At 36.1% G+C, this 22,140-nt stretch overlaps 1 protein-coding gene across 1 annotated transcript in view; it reads left to right on the forward strand.

The window, feature by feature from the left end:
* The window catches only part of MAP3K2 (mitogen-activated protein kinase kinase kinase 2), an 81,871-nt gene that overhangs the window by 31,513 nt on the left and 28,218 nt on the right, over positions 1-22,140 (forward strand). Inside the window, exons 2-4 of the mRNA XM_080798071.1 lie at positions 19,866-19,934; positions 21,216-21,334; positions 21,978-22,018. Coding sequence (XP_080654197.1) covers positions 19,928-19,934; positions 21,216-21,334; positions 21,978-22,018 — 167 coding nt within the window. The 5' untranslated portion in view covers positions 19,866-19,927. The remainder of the gene's footprint in view (positions 1-19,865; positions 19,935-21,215; positions 21,335-21,977; positions 22,019-22,140) is intronic.

Genomic DNA, 22,140 nt, shown 5'->3' on the forward strand with positions numbered 1-22,140 from the left:
ACCTAATTTCCCCCCCACTGTTTGATATACTGTTGTTAATCCTATTCACTGTATTTTTTGATCTTAAACATATTTCTCATCTATAAAAATTCCATTAAAAAGATAATCTTCCTGGGGTGCCTGGGTGGCTCAGTCATTTAAGTGTCCAACTCTTGATTTGGGCTCAGTCGTGATCTCCGTGTCCTGGGACAGAGCTTCACTGTGTGCTCCGTGCTCAGTGGGGGGTCTGCTTGATATTCTCTCCCTCTCTTGTTGCACCTCTCCCCACTCGTGCTCTTTCTAAAGTAAATAAATCTTAGATACATAAATAAGTAGATATCTTCCTTGTGTGTACTTTTTTTTTCCTTAAAGATTTTGTTTATTTAACAGAGATCACAAGTAGGCCGAGAGGCAGGCAGAGAGAGAAGAAGGGAAGCTGGCTCCCTGCCGAGCAGAGAGCCTGATGTGGGGCTCCATCCCAGGACCCTGGGATCATGACCTGAGCTGAAGGCAGAGGCCCTAAACCACTGAGCCACCCAGGCGCCCCTCCTTGTGTGTACTTAACATCTTTTCTCTCTTTAAACATGTGGTATGTAGCTATGACAATTATTTTAATGACTTTATCATCTGTGTTATTTCTGGATCTGTTTGTATTGATTGATTGAATCATGTTTTTCTCCTTTCCATACTTGGTACTTTTTGATTTGATATTGCAAATTATGAATTTTGCCTTCATGGGCCCTGCAGTTTTGTGTTCTTATAAATATTCTTTGTTCTGGGATTTAGGTAAGTTACTTAGAAACAGGTCCTTTTGTGGGTTTTTTTTTTTTTTTTTTGGTTGTTGTTGTTGTTATTTATTTATTTGACAGATCAAAAGTAGGCAGAGGGGCAGGCAGAGAGAGCAGGGGAAGCAGGCTCCCCGCTGAGCAGAGAGCCCAATGCGGGGCTCGATCCCAGGATCCTGGGATTGTGACCTGAGCTGAAGGCAGAGGCTTAAGCCACTGAGCCACCCAGGCACCTCTTGTTTTTAACTTTTAAGCTTGTTAGGTGGAACCAGAGCAGCAGTTAGTTAGTTCATCACAAAATTTTTCCATTGTTGAGGCCAAACCCTTTAGAATACTTTGTCCAGTACCCTGTGAATTATAAGGTTTTCCAATTTGACAGTCTGACAGTTTTATGAGGGAATTCCTTATGTAAATGGTAAAATCAGGGAGTGATTGCCCAGAGCCTCCTCTTCTCAGTATCTCAGTGTATCAGGGAATATATTTGGCTTTGTGTAATAAATACAAAGGGTTACCAAATTAATTTTTTGATATAATCAGCCTGGAGACTGGGGGAAGTAATCAAAGCCCCTTTTAGCTTATTGCTTGCCATCCTTAGCATATGGCCCTGGATTGAAATTTCAGATTATTTTCTGTAATTTGAAATATGAAGGTGAGCTCTAGATTGGAGATAAAGATTTGAGGGTTATTAGCTTATAGGTAGTGGTTGTTGTAATCAAAGGAAAAGATGATGTTGCTCCAGTTGAGCCAATAGGATGAAAAGAGCGATAGTGTGAGAATGGAACCTCAAATAACACTGATATTTAACATCCAGATAATGGAGGAAGGGATTCTAAAGAAGATATGTGAGATATGGGGAATGGGGGATAGCAGATGGAGAATCAGAGTGTATTGCTGTGGATATTTATGTTTTCAGCTACCAGCCTTTTTTTTTTTTTTTTTTTAAAGATTTTTATTTTCTTATTTTGAGAGAGAGAGAGCGTGAGCAGAGGGGAGGAGCAGAGGAGCAGCAGACTCCCCACTGAGCAGGGAACCTGATGCAGGACTCCATCCCAGGATCCTGGGATCATGACCTGAGCCTAAGGCAGACGTTTAACCGACTGAGCCACACAGGCACCCTAGCCTTCTTTTTTTAAAATTTATTTAAATGTATCTTTTTTTTTAAGATTTTGTTTATTTATTTGACAGAGATCACAAGTAGGCAGAATTTTCAGTGTTCCACAATTCATTGTTTATGCACCACACCCAGTGCTCCATGCAATATGTGCCCTCCATAATACCCACCACCAGGTTCACCCAACCTTCCACTCCCCTCCCCTCCAAAACCCTCAGCTCCTCAGAGTCCACAGTCTCTCATGGTTCGTCTCCCCCTCCAATTTCCCCCAGCTCCCTTCTCCTCTCTCTCTCTCTGTCAAATAAATAAAATCTTAAAAAAAATTTTTTTTTAAAGATTTTATTTATTTATTTGACACAGAGAGAAAGATCACAAGTAGGCAGAGAGGCAGGCAGAGAGAGAGGGGGAAGCAGGCTGCCCGCTGAGCAGAGAGCCTGATGCAGGGCTCGATCCCAGGACCCTGGGATCATGACCTGAGCCGAAGGCAGAGGCTTAACCCACTGAGCCACCCAGGCGCCCCAAGCCGCCTTTTTTGAGAGGAATCATCCAGTAGTGTCATTTAATGCAATTTTTATTGTAGTAGAACATAATGACAAGAAGTAGGGAGTCAGTTACATCTCCATAAAACCAGGGTGGAGGTGGTACAGATTGGAAAGACAAGATTATGTATGGGCATGTAACCTCTGGCAAGGACTGTTGAGTTTATTAAAGATTTGATGAGAAACTACTGAAAAGTTCTGAGCAGAGAGAGAATTAACATGCTCTGATTTATTTTTTCCTCTGTTTTGTTTTTTAATTAAGACCTTTGGTTAGAGCAGTTTTAGTTCCACAGCCAAATTAAAGGGAAACTACAGAGATTTCACACATTCTTTCTGTCCCTGACCCCCTTATGCATAGTCTCTTCCATTATCAACATCTCCCACCAGTTTGGTGCATTTATTAAAATTGATGAACCTAGATTGATACCTCATAATCACTCAAGTTCATAGTTTATATTAGGGATTGCTCCTACTATTATACATTCTCTGGATTTAGACAAGTACATAATAACTTGTATCCATTTTGATGGTGGTTCTTATACATCTCTCTCCCTGCCCCTCTTTTTCCAACTCTGGGAATCACTGATTTTTTTTTTTTTTTTTTGGTCACCAGTGATTTTTTTTTACTGTCTTTAGATTTTTTCCTTTTTCAGAATATCATACAGACTCCTATAGTAGCCTTTTAGATTGGTTTCTTTCACTTAGTAATACAAATTTAAGATTTCTTCATGTCTTTTCATGGCTTGATAACTCATTTCTTTTATCAGTGAAGAGTATTCGATTGTCTGAATGTGTTACAATTTATTATCCGCTGGCTTTTATCCACTCCTGGATGGGATGTTGTGTGAGTGCTTGGAGTGAAAACAGCCTGGTTAGAGAGGAAGTGTTTGCAGTAATTTGTACAAGAGATGATCATGAGTTGGAATAGAATGGTGGTGGCAGAGATACATATTTTTAAGGAAAAGCTAACAGGATTTGGAATGTATAGTGAGAGAATGGTAGGAATTAAGGATATTCCAAGATTTTTGTCTTGAGCAACTGGAAAAATAGTGTTTTGTTTTTTTTTTCCTTCTATTTTTGATGCGATGGAGAAGAGAGAAGACTGGAAATGAATGGGTAATGTTTGTGTTTTTTTCAACTTTGTTCTTGTTTTGAATTTTTTTTTCTTTAGAAATAATTTTAAGCTCTGGAAGTTGCAAAAATGGTTATAAAGAAGTTTCTTTTCTGACCATTTGAGAGTGAGTTGCCAACATGCGAGGCCTCATCATTGTAGAATACTAGTTTGTAATTGGTATCAACAAGGTCATTTCCTTCCTTCCTTCCTTCCTCCCTCTCTTCCTTCCTTCCTTTTTTTTCTTTTTTTTTTTAAGATTTTATTTATTTGTCAGAGAGAGCACAAGCAGGGGAGCAGCAAGAGGAGGGAGAAACAGGCTCCCACTGAGCAGGGAGCCTGATGTGGGACTTAATCTCAGGGATCATGACCTAAGCCAAAAGCAGACAGTTAACTGAGCCACTCAGGTACCCAACAAGGTCGTTTTCTTATATACCCAGAAAAATATCCATCAAAATCAGAAAGTTAACATTGACAGTAGTATCATCTAATTGACAGAATACATTCATAGTTGGGTAGTATCACATAATACCCTTTTTGGCAAAATAATTCAATGTAGAATCTTATTTTGTGTTTTATTGTTATAACTCTAGTGTTTTTCCATCTGGAACAGTCCCTCCATTTTCCTTGATTTTCATGATCCTGACAGTTTTGAAGTTTATAGAGCAGTCAGTTTTAAGAATATTTCTCAGTTGGAATTTGTCTAATAATGATTCCCCCATGGTTCAGTTGAGGTTATTTTATTTCGGCAGAAGCATCACAGAGGTGAATATTCTTCTCAGTGCATCTTGTCAGGTGGTAAATGACTTTAATTTGCCTATTTCTGGTGATTGTAGTATTGATCAGTTCACTAAGCCTTCTGCCAAGTTTCTGCACTAAAAATAGTTAACATTTGGGGGGAAGGTATAAGTATTTCATTCTTCATCACACTTTTACACATGAGTTTCAGCACTCATTGATTTTTCTTGGCCGAATTATTACTATGATTGCCAAATGGTGATTTCATAATTTCATTATATTATATAATTTATTAGTTTACATTCAAGCACCCATACTTTGAGTGTCAAAAAAAAGAAAACTTCCTCTTCTCCCATTTATTGATTTGTTTTCAAAGTAATGTTTCTGTGGACTCATGGATACCTTTTTTATTCAGTGGTTGTAATCTATCATTTTGTTTCTCTCTTCAAACTGGTTCCTGTGGCCTTTTGACATGTCCCATGACTCTGTATCCTTTCCTTCTGACACAATAAGATATTCCAGGCTTATCCTGTAGTTACCTGATTCATACCTGAGAATAACATTTTCAAGGAGCCTTGGTACCTCTTAGTGGAAATTGGTATTTAGAAACCAGCATCTAGCAGGTGTACATCTTGAGAGTAGGATGTTAGTGCTCCCAAGTCTCAGTAGACAAAACTATAAAACATTTATAGGTGCAAATGTGTGTGTTTGTTTGTGTGTATGTACATCTGTATCTGTTTCTTTATCCACACATATTTTTAAAAAAACATTATTTCATAATGAAACCTCTAATCCCAGTCCAGTACCACAGGGTTCATTTCTGCTTTACCCCTTTCCATATTTTCAAGAGCCCAAAGGACATTAGGTAGGACATCTGTTGGGGGTGGGATGTGTGGTACAGCTGCAGCCTAGCATGATACTATAATTTTTCCTCTTATCACTCCTTTATCTATGTTTTACATATTTTAGTTCCATTTAACTCTGTATATTAAAAAATTTTGAGACTTTGTTTTTAGCTGTAGATTATTTTGAAGTATATTGTTTTATTTTTAGATATTTGGAGATTTTTCTGTTGTCTTTCTATTTTTATTTGCTTGTATTATGATCAGGGAACATAATTTGTATAACTTCAATTTTTTAAAATTGTGTTGAGACTTTGTGGCCCAGGATATGGCCTAAGTCCATTTTGGTGAATGTTCCATGGGTGCTTGAAAAGAACATACATATTTTTGTATTGGGTGAAATGGTGTGTGTGTGTGTGTGTTAGCTTTATACAATCATGTTTCTTAAGGAGCTTAATAGAATTAAAAAACATTTTAGGGACGCCTGGGTGGCTCAGTTGTTTAAGTGTCTGCCTTTGGCGCACGTCACGATTCCAGGATCCTGAGGTTGAATTCGGCATCAGGCTCCCTTCTCAGTGGGGAGCCTGCTTCTCCCTCTGGTTGCTGCTTCCCCTGCTTGTGTGCACTCTCTCTTTCTCTGACAAATAAATAAATAAAATTTTAAAACAAAAAAATTTAATCTTTTGAACTTATCCTTGTATTTACCATTTCTAGTGTTTTTCATTTTGTTTACTGGATTTTCTTATATGATCTTTATTAAGTTTAGGAAGTTTCCTCTTACCGCTACTTTCTTGAGTGTTTTTTATTGTGAAAAGGTGTTGAATTTTGTCAGATGCTTTTCCTGTATGACATGAGGATATCTTGTGTTTTCTCCCCCATATTATGTTAGTGACATATTAAATAGATTTTTTGTATGTTGAACTGTCCTTGCCTTTCAGTAATCAATCCCACTGGTTATGGTGTATAATCCTCTTAATATGCTGCTGAATTTGGTCGGCTAGTACTTTGTTGAGAAATTTTTCATCAGTATTCATAAGGAGTAATTGGTCTATAGTTTTCTTGTAATGTCTATCTCGCTTTGGTATTAGGGTAATGTTGGCCTCATCCAGTGAGTAAGGAAGTACTCCTTACTTTTCAATTTTTTGGAAGAATGTTTCAGAATTTGGAAGAATTGTTTCAGAAGAAACTGTCAGTGTTTGATAAAATTCATTAGTGGAATCGTCTGGTCCTTGGCTTTTCTTGTTGGGGGCTTTATGATTACTGGTTCAATAGCTTTATTGATCACAGGTCTGTTCAGATTTTCTATTCATTATTCAGCCTTGGTAGATTTTATGTTTTTAGAAATTTGTCCATTTCACCTAGGTTATACAGTTTTTCATGTACAGTTCATACTGCTCCCACATGTTTTTTATTTCTGTTATGCTCCCTTTTTCATTTCTGATTTTAGTTTATTTGAATCTTTTGTATTTTTCTTGGTTTTAGCTAAAGGTTTATCTTTTGAAGAGCCAACTCTTGGTTTTATTGATTTTCTTTATTGTTTTTTTCTCTAGTTTTATCTCTTGTCTAACCTTTATTATTTCTTTGCTTCTATAAGGTTTACATTTAGTTTGTTTTTATTTTACTAATTAAGATGTACAGTTAGTTTTTTTTTAATTCAGCTAGCCAACATATAGCACATCATTAGTTTCACATGTAGAGTTCAGTAATTAGTCAATTGCATGTAACACCCAGTGCTCATTGCATCATGCATCCTCCTTAATGCCTGTCACCCAATTACTCCATCCCCTCATCTACCTCCCCTTCAGCAACCCTCAGTTTGTTTCCTATAGTTATGAGTCTCTCATAGCTTGTTTCCCTCTCTGATTTCTTCCCATTCAGTTTTCCCTCCCTTCCCCTATGATCCTCTACGCTATTTCTTATATTCCACATATGAGTGAAACCATATAATTGTCTTTCTCTGATTGACTTACTTTGCTTGGCATTATACCCTCCAGTTCCATCTATGTCGATGTAAATGGTAAGATTTCAACCTTTTGATGGCTGAGTAATGTTCCTCTGTGTGTGTGTGTGTGTATATGTGTGTGTGTGTTTTGTGTATACTATATCTTCTTTACCCATTCATCTGTCACTGGACATCTGGGAGAATTCATACAGGAATTCAGCAACGTTGGCAGGATTATAAAGTTAATGCACAGAAATCAGTTGCATTTCTATATACTAATGATGAGACTGTTAGGGTCCATGAGCACAGGAACGAGACTGATGCAAAGCGAAAGTCAAGCAAAGCTTTATTTCGCGCCAGCATCAGAAACCAACCCGGCTGGTAGGGGCCATCTCTTAGGAAGAGGCGACCACGATGACCCCCTTGAGGCCGCTCCCCAGATGAGGCCGCTCCCAACGACGAAGAGGCGACAACGATGAGGACAACTAAGAGGACGACAGCCCCGATGACGCAGACTCTGCTCCTCGCGAGGCTGCTCTGGACGAGGCCGCTCTCCGACAAGGCCGCTATGGACGAGGCCACTCTGGACGAGGCCGCTCTTCGGACAGGCCGCTCCCCGGACGGAGGCTGCTCTGGCAAGGCCACTCCCTGGAGGGAGGCTGCTCTGGCAAGGCCACTCCCTGGAGGGAGGCTGCTCTGGCAAGGCCACTCCCCAGACGGAGGCTGCTCCTGACGACTCTTACAGCTCTTACTGACAGCTCTTAGTGACAGCTCTTACAGCTCTTACTGCTCTGGCGAGACTGCGAGACTGCCCCTACTAGCCTCACAAACCAACTTTTATAGAGGCACTTTTAGCTGGGCTATACACAGGTAGCCAATGAGATTGCAATACACAGAGAAAACTGCACAGTCATGCTAGATCCGCCACACACACAAAAGAAACTGCTAGGTTACACACGGGCGGCCAATTGAATTTCAGTTTACCCTAGTAGATATATGCGTGCCCCTCTGATTGGATGTCTTCACCTGGCCTGGCCCGCCCCTCCATCTAGGCTTTGCAAGGAAGTTCCTCTGGGAGGGGCAGGGTCAATCCAAGTTCACTGTAACAATATGGCTCCCTCTGATTAAGTAAGCCCTTACAGAGACAGAAGAAAGAAAAATTAAGGAATCAATGCCATTTACAATTGCACCAGAAATCATAAGATACCTAGAATAAGCCTGATCAAAGAGGTGAAGGATCCATATTCTAAAAACTACAGAACACTTATGGAAGAAATTGAGGAAGACACAAAGAAATGGAAAAACATTCCATGCTCATGGATTGGAAGAATATTGTTAAATGTTAAATATTGTTAAATGTTGTTAAAATGTCTATGCTACCCAGAGCAATCTATACATTCAGTGCAACCCCTATCAAAATACCATTAACATTTTTCACAGAGCTGGAATAAATAATCCTAAAATTTGTGTGGAATCACAAAAGACCCCAATAGCCAGGGGAATGTTGAAAAAGAAAACCAAAGCTGGTGACATCACAATTCTGTACTTCAAGGACTATTACAAAGCTGTAATCATCAAGACAGTGTGGTACTGGCACAAAAACAGCCACATAGATAGTGGAACAGAATAAAAAACCCAGAAATGGACCCTCAGCTCTATGGGCAAACTAAGCTTTGACAAATCAGGGAAGAATATCCAATGGAAAACAGACAGTCTCTTCAACAAATGGTGTTGGGAAAATTGGACAGCCACGTGTAGAAGAATGGAACTGGACCATTTCCATACACCATATACAAAGATAAACTCAAAATGGATGAAAGACCTAAATGTGAGACAGGAATCCATCAAAATCCTGGAGAACACAGGCAGCAACCTCTTTGACCTCAGCTGTAGCAACTTCTTATTGGACTTGTCTCCAAAGGCAAGGGAAACAAAAGCAAAAATGAACTATTGGGACTTCATCAAGATAGAAACTTTGCACAGCAAAAGAAACAGTCAACAAAACTAGTTAGGTTTTGAAGTCTTCTTTTTTTTTTTTTTTTACTTCAGTATTTATAGCTGTAAGTTTCTCTTTTAGTATTGCTTTTGTTGCATCCTATAAGTTTTGGTATGGTGTTTTCATTTTCATCTTTTTCACGATATTTTCTAATTTCCCTGTTATTTCTTCTTTGAAACATTGGTTAAGAATTTGCTGTATAATTTCCATATCTTTGTGAATTTTCCAGTTTTCCTTTTGCTATTTGTAGTTTCATTCCACTATGAGTGGAAAAGGTACTTTGATTTCAGTCTTACTAAGTTACTGACTTTTTTGGTGGTCTAACATATGGTCTATCGAGAAAAATGTTCCCTGTGGACTTGAGAAGAATATGTATTCTGCTGTTTTTGAATGGAGTGTTCTGCATAGGTCTGTTAGGTCCAGTTGGTCTATAGTGTTGTTCATGTCCTCTGTTTCCTTGTTGATCTGTGTGGTTGCTCTATTTTCGAAAGTGGAATATTGAGCTTTCAGTTGTTAATATGTAGGTATGTATTTCTCTTTAACTCTGTCCCTGCTTGCTTCATATATTTTGGAGTTCTGCTGTTTGATGCATATATGTTTATAGTTGTTAAATCTTCTTCATGAGTTGACCACTTTATCAATATTTAATGCCCTTCTTTGTGTCTTGTAATAGTTTTGACTTATAGTTTATTTTGTCTGATATTAGTGTAGCCACTCCAGCTCTCCTGGTTACTATTTGCATGGGATATTTTTCTGTCCTTTCACTTTCAACCTATTGTGTCCTTTGATCTTATAGACAGCATATAATAGGATCATGCTTTTTCAATTCTTCCTGCCATTCTGAAATGGTATTCAGTATCATTATCAGGTGATTGTAAATTAAAATGGTAGTGACGTACTGCATAATCACCTGAATGACTAATAGGATTGGTGAGGACTGGGAAAAACTGGAGCTCTTTTACATAGCTGGTGGGAGTATATAGATTAACAGCTACTTTGAAAAAGCATTTGGCCATATCTGCTAAAGTTAACTATATGTCTTAGTGACCTAGTAATTTCTTCTGGGTGTATATCCAACAGAAATATGTGTTTGTGTTCACCAAAAGATATGTTCAAGGAGGTCTGTAGTTTTGTAATTGTCAAAAACTGAAAGCAATGTTTATGTCCATCAGTAATGGAGTGGGTAAATTAATTGAGATATAGTCACATAGTGGAATATTACACAGCAATGAAAATGAACAAAATACTCATATGGGTAATGGGGAAGAATCTCAGAGCCATAACAGATATGGAGTGAAAATAAATACAAAAGAGTTTGTCTTAAGTGAAATAATTAATATGAAATTTATGAACAGACAAAACTAATCTATGGTAATAAATGTCAAAATGACAAACAGAAAAATAAGTTGTGGATAAGAATTTTCAGGTACAGATGTAATTCGCCTTTGTTTAGTTTTTTTCTATTAACTTGCTGTGTACTTAATTTTGTTATTTTCATGGTTTTGCCAGTTTTAGCCTCAGAATGTTGGTCAAAGTATCATAGTTGTTTATATAAGTGCAGCCTTGAGCTGATTTCCAGTAGATTTATGCCTCTTTGACTTAACTGTTGTGGTTTGGGGAATTTTAATTTCTTTTCCTGAAAGGAATGTTTTGGAAAAAATTTTGTGTTCACAATACTTTATTTTTGAGGTTACTTAAGATTTGACTTAAACATTTTAAGTTAAAAACTGAAAAATTCATTTGAGAATTTAAATTTGTAGAAAGACAATGTACTGAATAAACCCTCCTCAACCATTTTGTGACATTCTCTATATACATATATGGGGTAGGAGAATTTCCCATGCTAGCGTTTTTGAAAGGTGAATTTGAGTTACATACACAATGTTATGGAAAGTTTATTTTAAAATATTTTACTTACTTATTTGATAGACAGAGATCACAAATAGGCAGAGAGACAGGCGGGGGGTGGTGGTGGTGGTGGAAGCAGGCTCCCCACTGAGCAGAGAGCCCGATGTAGGGCTCGATCCCAGGACCCTGAGATCATGACCTGAGCCGAAGGCAGAGGCTTGACAGACTGAGCCACCCAGGCACCCCATATAGAAAGTTTGAATGAGAAATAAGAAATGAGCATTCAGGTCATAACTTTGTGCAGCTTTATGACTTTGAGTAAATTGATCCTCAGATTTCTTATTTGTTTAATAGGGGGGGTTAGCCTAGATCTTTGTTTCTCAACTATTTAAAATTTAGCCATCTACTTGCCTTAATTAAAATACCCTAAAAACTGAGGTAGCATGGTAATTGCCCTTGAGTATAGTATTGCCAGGGTGACATAAAGAGCATTTTTATGTTTTTTGTTATATTCCATGTGTTAATATATATTTAAAATTTTCTTTGACAATTCTTTACTGTTATTTGACATTTCAAAATAATATTAAAACTAAAAAGAAATTAAAGCAGTTGTAATGTTTAATTTTTTTCAAACTGTATATATGTATGCCACCCCCAATAGAAAATTACTAAAATAATGTCAGTGGTTGCAAAGTGGCAGCATAAAACAAAAATACAGTTTTTTAAAAAATTTGAATTAGCGCTAATACTTGAAAATGAGGATATCTCACATTAAAATTTGGAGCTTTTTGAAAAATCAGCATATCTGATGATAACTGAGCATGAATTCTTGTAGGCATCTGTTGACTGGAGCTGAGTACCTGTCGCTCTTCTAGATGGGCAGATGATCTCTAGTTATTAACAGAATCTCCCACTTCTGTTATCTGTTTTCTTCCTCTCCCTTTCTGCCTCCCTCTCTCCCTTTTCTCTGTTCTGTTCTTCCAGGATATAATTCATATACCATGAAATACACTTTTTAAAGAGTATACATATAACTCAGTATTTTTTAATGTATTCACAAAGTTGTATAACCATTACTACTAATTCCAGAACATATTATGACTTACAGTCATTTCCTATTTCCTATAACCCCATCCTGGGAAACCATTAATCTTTCTGTGTCTGTAGATTTGCCTATTCTGGACATTTCATATAAGTGCAGTCATATATATGTGACATTTTGTATCTGGCTTATTTCACTTAGCATAATGTTTTAGGATTTATCAACGTTGGAATATGTATCAGTCCTTCATTCCTTTTAATGACTTAATACCCTGTTGTATGGATATATATTACTTGTTTATTCATCCATCAGTTGATGGACTTTTGAGTTTCTGCTTTTGGACTCTTTAATGCTTCATTGAATATTAGTGTACATGTTTTTGTGTGGTTATATGTTTTTAGTATTCTTGGGTATATACCTAAGAATTAGGTATATACCTGAGAAATAGTGATTCATATAATTCATTTTTCCACATTTTCACTAACACTTGTCATTGTCTTTCATTTTGGTTATAGCCTTACTGTTGGGTGTGAAGTGGTATGCCATTGTGGTTTTGATTTTCATTTCCCTGATGACTGACTGGTGATAGTGAGCATCTTCTCAAGTGCTTATTGGCCAAAGAAATGTCTATTGAAATTCATTGTCCATTTTATAATTGGGTTACTCCTTTTATTGTTGAATTGTAGTAGTTCTTTATATATTCTGTATACCAGTCCCTTATCAAATATATGATTTGCAAATATTTTCTTCCAGTCTGTGGATAGTCTTTTTACTGTGTTGATATAGTGTCCTTTGATGCACAAAAATGTTTGTCATTGATGAAAACCAGTTTATTCATTTGTTGCTTCTGCTTTTGGTGTCACATTTAAGAAACTATTGCATAATCCAAGGTCATGAAGATTTATACCTCTGTTCCCTTCTAAGAGTTTTATGGATTTAGTTTTTACATTTATGTCTTTGATCCATTTTTATTTTTATTTTTTTGCATATTATATGAGGTGTAGGAGTTCATTTTCATGCTTTCGTATGTGAATATACAGGTCAGTGACGTTACTGAAGACTGTTCATGGACTGGTGTCTGGACAACTGTGTCGGAAATCATTTGACCATAGATATTCAGGTTTATTTCGGACTCAGTTCTATTCCATCAATCTCTGTCCTTATGTTAGTACTCCCACTGTTTTGATTTTGTAGATTTTTAATAAACTTTGAAATCTGGATATGTGAATCTTCCAACTTTTTCAATATTGTTTTGGCTCTTCAGGGCCTCTGATAGTTCCATATGAATTTAAGAATTAGCTTTCCCATTTCTGGAAAAAAAAAAGCCAATGGAATTTTGATAAAGATTACATTGAATCTATAGATCACTTCGGAAATATTCCCATCTTAAAAATATTGTCTTCCATCATGAATGTGGGATACCTTTTTGTACATTTAGATCTTCAGTTTTATTCAATAATGTTTTATAAACAGTGTATATAAGACTTGTGTTTCTAAAAGCATATTCCTAAGTAATTTATTCTTTTTGATAAGTGGAACTTATTTTTTATGTGATTTTAAAAATTCTTATTTGACTTTTATCATAGTTAACATACAGTGTTAAATTGGTTTCAGGTGTACCATGTAGTGATTCAGCTGTTCTGTATATTACTCAGTGGTCATCAAGATAATCCTCTTCACCTATTTCACTCATCCCGCGGGCCCACCCACAACCTTTCCTCTGGTAACCATCTGTTTGTTCTCTATAGTTAAGAATCTGTTTTTTGGTTTGTCTTTCTTTTTTTCCTTTGTTCATTTGTCTTGTTTCTTAAATTCCACATATGAGTGAAATCATATGCCTTTCTCTGACTGAGTTATTTCAGTTAGCATTATACTCTCTAGCTGCGTCCACATTGTTGCATATGGCAAGATTTCATCCTTTTTAATGGCTGAATAGTATTTAAATAGAAATTATTTTTAATTTCATTTTCATAAAGTCATTACTCGTATGTAGAAATACTACTGATTTTTAAAAAATCTCTTCATTTTGCAACTGTGTGGAACTTGTTCATTAACTCCAATAATGTTTTTGTGAATTTATTATAATTTTTTTTTATACAACATCATCACCTGAAAATAGGGATGCTTTCACTTCTTATCGAGTCTGGATTCCATTTATTTCATTGTCTTGGCTCATCTTCTGAATAGAACCTACAGTTCAGTATTAAAAAGGAGTGGCAAGGGGTACCTGGGTGGCTCAGTAAGTTAAAGCCTCTGCCTTCGGCTCAGGTCATGATCCCAGGGTCCTGGGATCGAGCCCCACATTGGGCTCTCTGTTCAGTGGGGAGCCTGCTTCCCTCTCTCTCTCTGCTTGCCTCTCTGCCTACTTGTGATCTCTCTCTCTCTCTCTCTGTCAAATAAAAAAAAAAATGTTAAAAAATGGAGTGGCAAGACTGGCCATCCTTGTCTTGTTTCTAATCTCAGGGGGCATGCCTCTAGTCTTTGACCATTAAGTATGATGTTAGCTGTGGCTTTTTCATAGGTGTTACTAATCAAATTGAGGAAAATTCCCTTCTGTTCTTAATCTTTTGAGTATTTAAGGCAGTTGGATTTTGGGCAGATGCATTTTCTTTGTTGAGATGATCATTTGGTTTTTGTCCTATATTCTATTAATATTATTTGTTACATTGATATTTGTATGCAGAACCTATTTTGCTTTTGTGGGATATATCCCACATATTCATAGTGTATAATCTCTCTTTTTTTTTTTTTCATGTTCTAGATTAGGTTTTTCTAGGTTTTGTTGAGGACTTTAATATTTATATTCACTTGAGTATCTAGTTTTCTTGTAATGTTTTTGTCTGGTTTAGTTATCAGAGTAATATTTGGTTTCATTACTCTTTCTCTCTCTTTTAATAACTAGTAGTAACTTTTCCTTAAATGTTTTGAGGCATCTGGTTTTGACTTCTATTTGCAGAAAGTTTTTTCATTTCTAAATCAATCTCATTAGTTTTTATATTGAATTCTGATTTCTAAATTTCTTCTTGAGTTAATTTTGGTAGTTTCTAATAATTTGTCTATTTCATCCAGGTGATCTAATTCATTGGAAATATAGTTCATAGTATTTCCTTATTTTTATTTCTGTAAGGTTGGTAGTAATGCTCTGTCTTTAATTCCTGAGCTTAGTTATTTGTATCTTTTCTCTTTTTTTCTTGGTTAGTCTAGCTAAAAGTTTGTTAATTTTCTCTTCGTAGAAAACCAATGCTTTGTCTCATTGATTTTAAAAGTTTATATTGTGTTTTTATTTCCTAGTTTATTTCCACTCTAATCTTTATTTTTTCCTTCCTTCTGCTTACTTTGGGTTTACAGTGCTCTTCTTTTTCCAGCGTCTTAAGGTAGATGTTTAGATTACTGATTTAAGATCCTTGATTGAAGACTCCCGCTTGCATGGTATCTTTTTCCATCCTTTTACTTTCATTCAGTTTTGCCTTTGAATCTGAAGTGTGTGTCTGTTGTAGACAGCATATGGTTGGATCAGTGCTTTTTAGTCTGTTGTCCTAATCTCTATTCTTTAAATGGTTTGTTCATTCCACTTATGTAATTATACATGGGTAGAATTACATCTACTTTATATTTGTGTTTTATGTGTGTTACGACTTTTTTTTTGTTTCTCATTTTTCTGTTATTGCTTTCTTTTGTGTTAGATATTTTCTAGTATGCTAATTTATTTCTTCTGTTCCTTTTGCAACTTTTTTCTAGAATTGACTTGGGATTAAAATTAATAACTTAAAACAGTGTAGTTTGGGTTGATACCAACTTAATTATAGTGGTATACATACACTTTGATGTAATTCCATTCTCCTTTTTGCTGTTGTTATACAAATTATATTATTATATATTATGTGCACAGCAAAACACTTTATATTATTCCTCTATGCAGTTTCTTTAAACCTGTGTATATCTTGTTGTTGCTTGTGTAGAAGAGAATTAACATAGTGGGCCTCACTGTGTGTCCTTAGAATGAACTGCTCTAAGATGTCCACCCTTGGTTAGCATCTGAGAATTTACCAGGGTCCACAACTGCCTAAATGATAATAATGATTCACCATTCCTAAGCTCCTTATACAAACAATATAGTTTATGCTGAACACCTGCTTTTCTTCTGGGAGTTAGGAATTTTGGTATGTGCTAGGCAGAGGATACCTATTGATCAGCTCCTAATAAGACCCTGGGTGGTGAGTCTCTAATCTTTCCTGATTGGTGACATTTTACATGTGTTGTCATAACTCGTGGCTGGGTGGAGGGCAAGAGGAATTGTGTCCTATGTGACTATTAAAAAAAGATCCTTAAGAGCTAGCCCTAACCTTCCCTGGACTTTGTCCTGTGTGCCTTTCCCCTTTGCTGATTTTGCCCTGTATCCTTTTGGCATAATAAATTATAGCTTGTTAGTGTGAACTGTATTGCTGAGTCAGTTGAGTTCTCTGGCAAGTCATAGAAACTGGGTGTGGTCTTAAGTACTCACTCCATACTCCTGTAACAGATTACCACAAATTTGGTGGCTTAAAACAACCTAAGTTTATTGTCTTAAAGTTTTAGAAGTCAGAGGTCTGAAATGAGTCTCACTGGGCTAAAAATCAAGGTGTCAGCATTGCCATACTCTGCCAGACTCCTTCTGGAGGCTAAAGGGGAAAAATCCATTTTTCTTGCCTTTCCCACTTTCCAGCAGTTGCCTGTATTCTTTAGCTCATGGCTGTCCTGGTCCATCTTCAAAGCCAACAGTGACTGGTCAAACCTTTATTATGCAGCATCACTCTGACATTCACTTTCCTGCTTATTCCTTTATTTATAAGGATCCTTGTGATTATGTTAGGTCTGACCCCAGTAATCCAGGATAATTCTCTCATCTTAAATTTGTTAATGTATCATATCTTCAAAGATCCTTTTGCCATGCAAGGTAATATATTTGCAAAGGTTCTAGGAAATGGGATATGGACATCTTTGGGGTGGACCATTTTTGTACCTATTACATTCACATATAGAAGAAATGAAAAGAAAAAACATTTTTGTGGTCTTTTTTAATCTTTAGATATGTAATTAATTACCATTACTTTCTGCATGTGGATTGGATTTGCCATCCAGTGTCCTTTATATTTTAGCCTGAAGGACTCCTTTTGTATTTCTTATAGTGCAGCTCTAGTTGTAATGAATTCTCTGTGTTTGTTTGTGTAGGAATGTCTTAATTTTGTTTTCAGTTTTGCAGGATAGTTTTGTTGGATATAGAATTTTTGATTGGTAGTTTTTTTTTTCTTTCAGTACTCTGAATGTTACCCACTGCTTTCTGCCTTCTTATGTTATCAACAAAAATCAGTTAAGCATCCCTGGTAAATGATTTCCTACTTTATTGCTGCTCTCAGATTCCTTATCTTTTAACAATTTGAGTGTGATGTATCTAGGTGTAGATCACTTTGATTTTTATCCTTATAGTTTGTTGGACTTCTTGGATGTGTAAGTTGTTTTTTACCAAATTTAGAAAGTTTTTCAGTTATTTTTTTAAATATTCTTTCTGCACTTTTCTTTTTCTCCTCTTCTTTTGGGACTCCCATTATGCATAAGTTGGTGGGCTTAATGGTTTCAGATATTATGTTTTCCAACTGAAATTTCTGTCTGGTTTCTTCTTAAAGTTTTTGGGTTTTTATTAATATTCTTTGTGATGAGTCATCATTCTCATACATTCCTTAGTTCTTTGAACATATTTAAAATAGTTGACTTATTTATTTATTTATTTATTTTATTAAAATTTTAAAAAAATTTTTATTTTTAAAATTTCTTTTCAGTGTTCCAGAATTCATTGTTTATGCACCACACCCAGTGCTCCATGCAATATGTGCCCTCCATAATACCCACCACCAGGTTCACCCAACCTTCCACTCCCCTCCCCTCCAAAACCCTCAGCTCCTCAGAGTCCACAGTCTCTCATGGTTTGTCTCCCCCTCCAATTTCCCCCAGCTCCCTTCTTCTCTCTCTCTGTGTCAAATAAATAAAATCTTAATTTTTTTTTATTTTTTTAAGATTTTATTTATTTGACACAGAGAGAAAGATCACAAGTAGGCAGAGAGGCAGGCAGAGAGAGGGGGAAGCAGGCTCCCTGCTGAGCAGAGAGCCCAATGATGCGGGGCTTGATCCCAGAATCCTGAGACCATGACCTGAGCTGAAGGCAGAGGCTTAACCCACTGAGCCACTCAGGCCCCCCTAAAATAGCTGATTTAATCTCTCTAATTAGTTCAACATTTGGGCTCCCCTTACAGTCAGTTTCTGCTGATGCCTGCCCCCCTCCAGTGTATGGATCATACTATATTTATATACCTCATAATTTTTTCTGAAGAAAAAAATGGTATGCCACCTCTGGAAATCAGATTCTTTTCCAACTCCAGTATGTTTTGTTTAATTGTTCTTACTTGTTTAGTGACTTTTGGGCACTAATTGTTTAAAGTTTGTATTTTGTGTTGTATGTGGTCACTGAAGTTAGTTTAGTTGTTAGGTGAAAGCCTAGAGCCTTCTTTGGCCTTTCTTGATTATGCAACAGTTCTGGGCATATATGTGACTTTGAGTCCCAGGAATCTGTTGGAGCTATTCAGAGCTCCTTTCTGAAATCTCATTCCTCAACTTGGCTAAAACCTATTGTTTGCTCCAACAGTTCTCCCCTCTCTCAGACTGTTCAGATATGCAGCAGTTCTTTTTACATTTCAACAAACACTCCAAGCTCTTTGCACTGGAAGAACTTTAGTCAAGTTAAATAAATTCTGCCTTTCAAGTTGGGTCTGTTGAACAACCACTAGATAGGTTATACGGCATTTTTTTTGGAATCAGACTTTGAAGAAGTTCCAGTTCCATTCTACCCTCTCCAGTCTGCTTATTTTCACAGTGACTGTAGACTGTTGGTTTACATTGCTATTTTGGAGCTAGGGGTAAGGGTGGGAGGTACGAATAGGAAAGGTCAGAGGCCCTCTTTTTATCAAGATTGTTAAGTGCTGCCCAGATTGCTACAGGCTTTTTGGGTAGTTCCAGAGTTCTGAAAAAGTTGATTCTGACATTTTTTTCTTTTTTGAAAGAGAGAATTTTTGTAGATATTTACTATATTTTTAATGTTCTCCTTTTTTGTCTCTAAAGGTAATGACCTTTTCTACTCATTTTATATTCGCCCGTAGGAATTTATGGGGTTATTACTAAGATTTTTGACCTTGCTGGGATGCCTGAATGGTTTAGTTGAGCATCCAACTCTTGGTTTTGGCCCAGGTTGTCATCTCATGGGTCATGAGAGTAAGTCCCAAGTCAGGCTTTGCACTCAGTGCAGAGTCTGCCTGAGATTCTTTCCACTTCTTCCTCTCTTCCTCCCCTGCTCTCTCTCTCCCAAATAAATAAATAAAACCTTTTAATAAGAAAGAAAAGATTTTCGACTTTGGGCAAGGGGAAGAAAAAAAAGATTTTTGACTTTGAAAAATTCTGGTTTTTTTCCTAGCTTAGACAGGAGCCTGAAAAATACTGAGTTAAATTTAATATGGACTATGATAGTGATCCTTAGTTCATTCTCAATAATTATCTTGCAAAAATAAAGCACCTTTCCCCAGTAAAATATATAAAGTATTAATACTGTATTTTTTTCATTAGTGTTATTTATTCTGACTTTTTTTAAAAAAGATTTTTATTTATTTGTTTGACAGAGATCACAAGTAGGCAGAGAGGCAGGCAGAGAGAAGGGAAGGGAAGAAGGCTCCCTGCCAAGCAGAGAGCCCGATGCAGGGCTTGATCCCAGGACGCTGGGATCATGACTGGAGCTGAAGGCAGAGGCTTTAACCCACGGAGCCACCCAGGCGCACCTTATTCTGATTTTTTTGTGTGTGGCTGCCTCTTCTATTTCTTTTTATTACTAATGTGTTCATCTATTTTCCTCTTCAGGAAGTAAAGAATGCTGATGGAAGAACCATTTTCCTAATTTTCAAATTGTTGAGCTGGTTGCCATGATGGGTGAGTTCAAACCAAAAGCAACTTTTGTCTGTAATTAAGGGATAAAATGGGGAAGAAAAACTTTTCTGTGTGCATGAAGAACATTTTTATAAAGAAGTTTTATGATGTAGAATTGTATAATGTTTTATATTTATTTACTTAATAGATTTTTGATTAAAACACTTTTTGAGTTAACTTACAGATTTGGAATGACCATGTCATGCAGGATATCCTAGTAGGGACATTCAAAATAAACTGCTAAAATAGATTGGGACTTACTTAGATTCTGATGTCCAGAGAGAATACTAGATGAAGAAACCTGACTTTTAAATTGCCCTTCATTTGTATGTCATCTCACTAAGAAACTACTTTTATTCAAAGTAGTTCTTTACTTTTTTACACCTATAATAGAAAAAATGTACTCATTTTTTTAAACAAGGAAATTAGTATATATAAATGTGATAAGAGATTTAAGCCAGGCATGAACTTTTCCAGAGTGCATGTAGTTGTTATTACTAGGAGATTCATGCTTATAGTCTTAGAAAGAAATTGATATATTTGGAAGAAATTAAAAGTTCATGGTTCATGATCCTTTCACTCAGTTTTAGGGGTTCACCACTTAAGGATTCACCACATTTTTTCTAAGGAATGCATTTTTCTTACATTATTACTATTTAAGTTGTTAATGGCTGAGATCATTAAATAGTCTGTTAAATGTTTGTAGTCTTGTTGAACTTCATGATGAGGAAATTCAGGAAAACACTTCCAAGTATCATTAGGTCATTATCCACAGATAAAGCTTTTTGTTTCTCTCTTGAAGTACTGATGAAAAACTCTAAAAGGAATTTGTACTTTAAACATAAATGCCAAATAATGATGAAAGTCTTTTATTTTTCCCCCACCCAACTTGCTTTAATTAAAATTTTAGGTGTTCTACTGATGTTTTATTTAGGAGTCATAGAAAGTAATTTGTTATGATGGGACTGTTTTGACCCTATACTAGGATGTTACATTGTTAGAAGAATCAGAATGGCTTTATCTTGCCTGTAAATGTCACACCTAGTGTGATGCTAGTGCTTGAGTCTAGGGCAGTTTTAATGTTATTTGTCTTCAGTTTTTAAATAATTAAAATTTTATTTCGCCAAAATATCAGTGTAGGCATTGAAAATGTCCTAGATGCATTTTTTGTGTTAAATTAATGCATTTTGCATTAAATTTCATGATCAATTTTGTGTTTAATATCTATGATAAATAAATACTGAAATTGCAGTTCTGTGTATATGTTATTTTGAAAATACTCAGATGATCAGCAAGCTTTGAACTCAATCATGCAAGATTTGGCTGTTCTTCATAAAGCCAGTCGACCAGCATTATCTTTACAGGAAACCAGAAAAACAAAAGCTTCATCACCAAAAAAGCAGGTATTTGTTTTAATATTTTAATAAATACATATTGTTGTTGAATGAGTTATTTGTCTTGGATATCCTGGTCTTAGAGAGGGTTTGTTAAAGTGTCTTCTCTTTTACACTTTTAAGTCAAATATTTTGTTGTTTGTCATACATTTTTTTCCAAATGGATATGCTAGAGTTTCATTTAATGTGGTAATTGCTCTCCAATGGTGATATTTCATCCATTCTTGAAACATTTAAGATAAGCAAGTTGTTTTTATTTTAAAATAGTGTTTTGTATTTATAAATGAGCATGATTTTGATTTTTATAAATAAAATTTGTTTGGGATGTTCAACACAAAAAGTGGGAATATAGTATTCTATATTTCCCTTTAACAGACTAGCAAGTGTCTCATACCCTTGGTGCTAACACCAAGAGATTGTGGTGTTCTTTGCTTTCAGCCCAGATTCAACAGCACAGTTCTCAGGTCAGCTCTTTTGTGGACACCATCAGTTAATTGGAGTTCACACTGAAAATGAAACATCCTTTCCCCCTCCTCTATTTTAAATGAGTGACCCAGGCGGGGGGCAGGAAAGGGGTGACTAAGAAAAAAAATGACCTAGAAATTCTAGAAATATTATCTGATCTCCGAAATGATTCATCGTTTCATTACAGAATGATGTTCGAGTCAAATTTGAACATAGAGGGGAAAAAAGGTAAGGAAAGAAACATTACATCTTAGTTTATTGATTTAATCAAATGAGTCATAATTAAAGCCATTAGCGGTTTTTTTCTGGACTTTAGTGGAGGTTCATGGCTTACAAATTGAGAGTGGAAT

This window comes from Martes martes (genome assembly GCF_963455335.1).
Source record: "Martes martes genome assembly, chromosome: 3".
NCBI lineage: Eukaryota > Metazoa > Chordata > Mammalia > Carnivora > Mustelidae > Martes > Martes martes.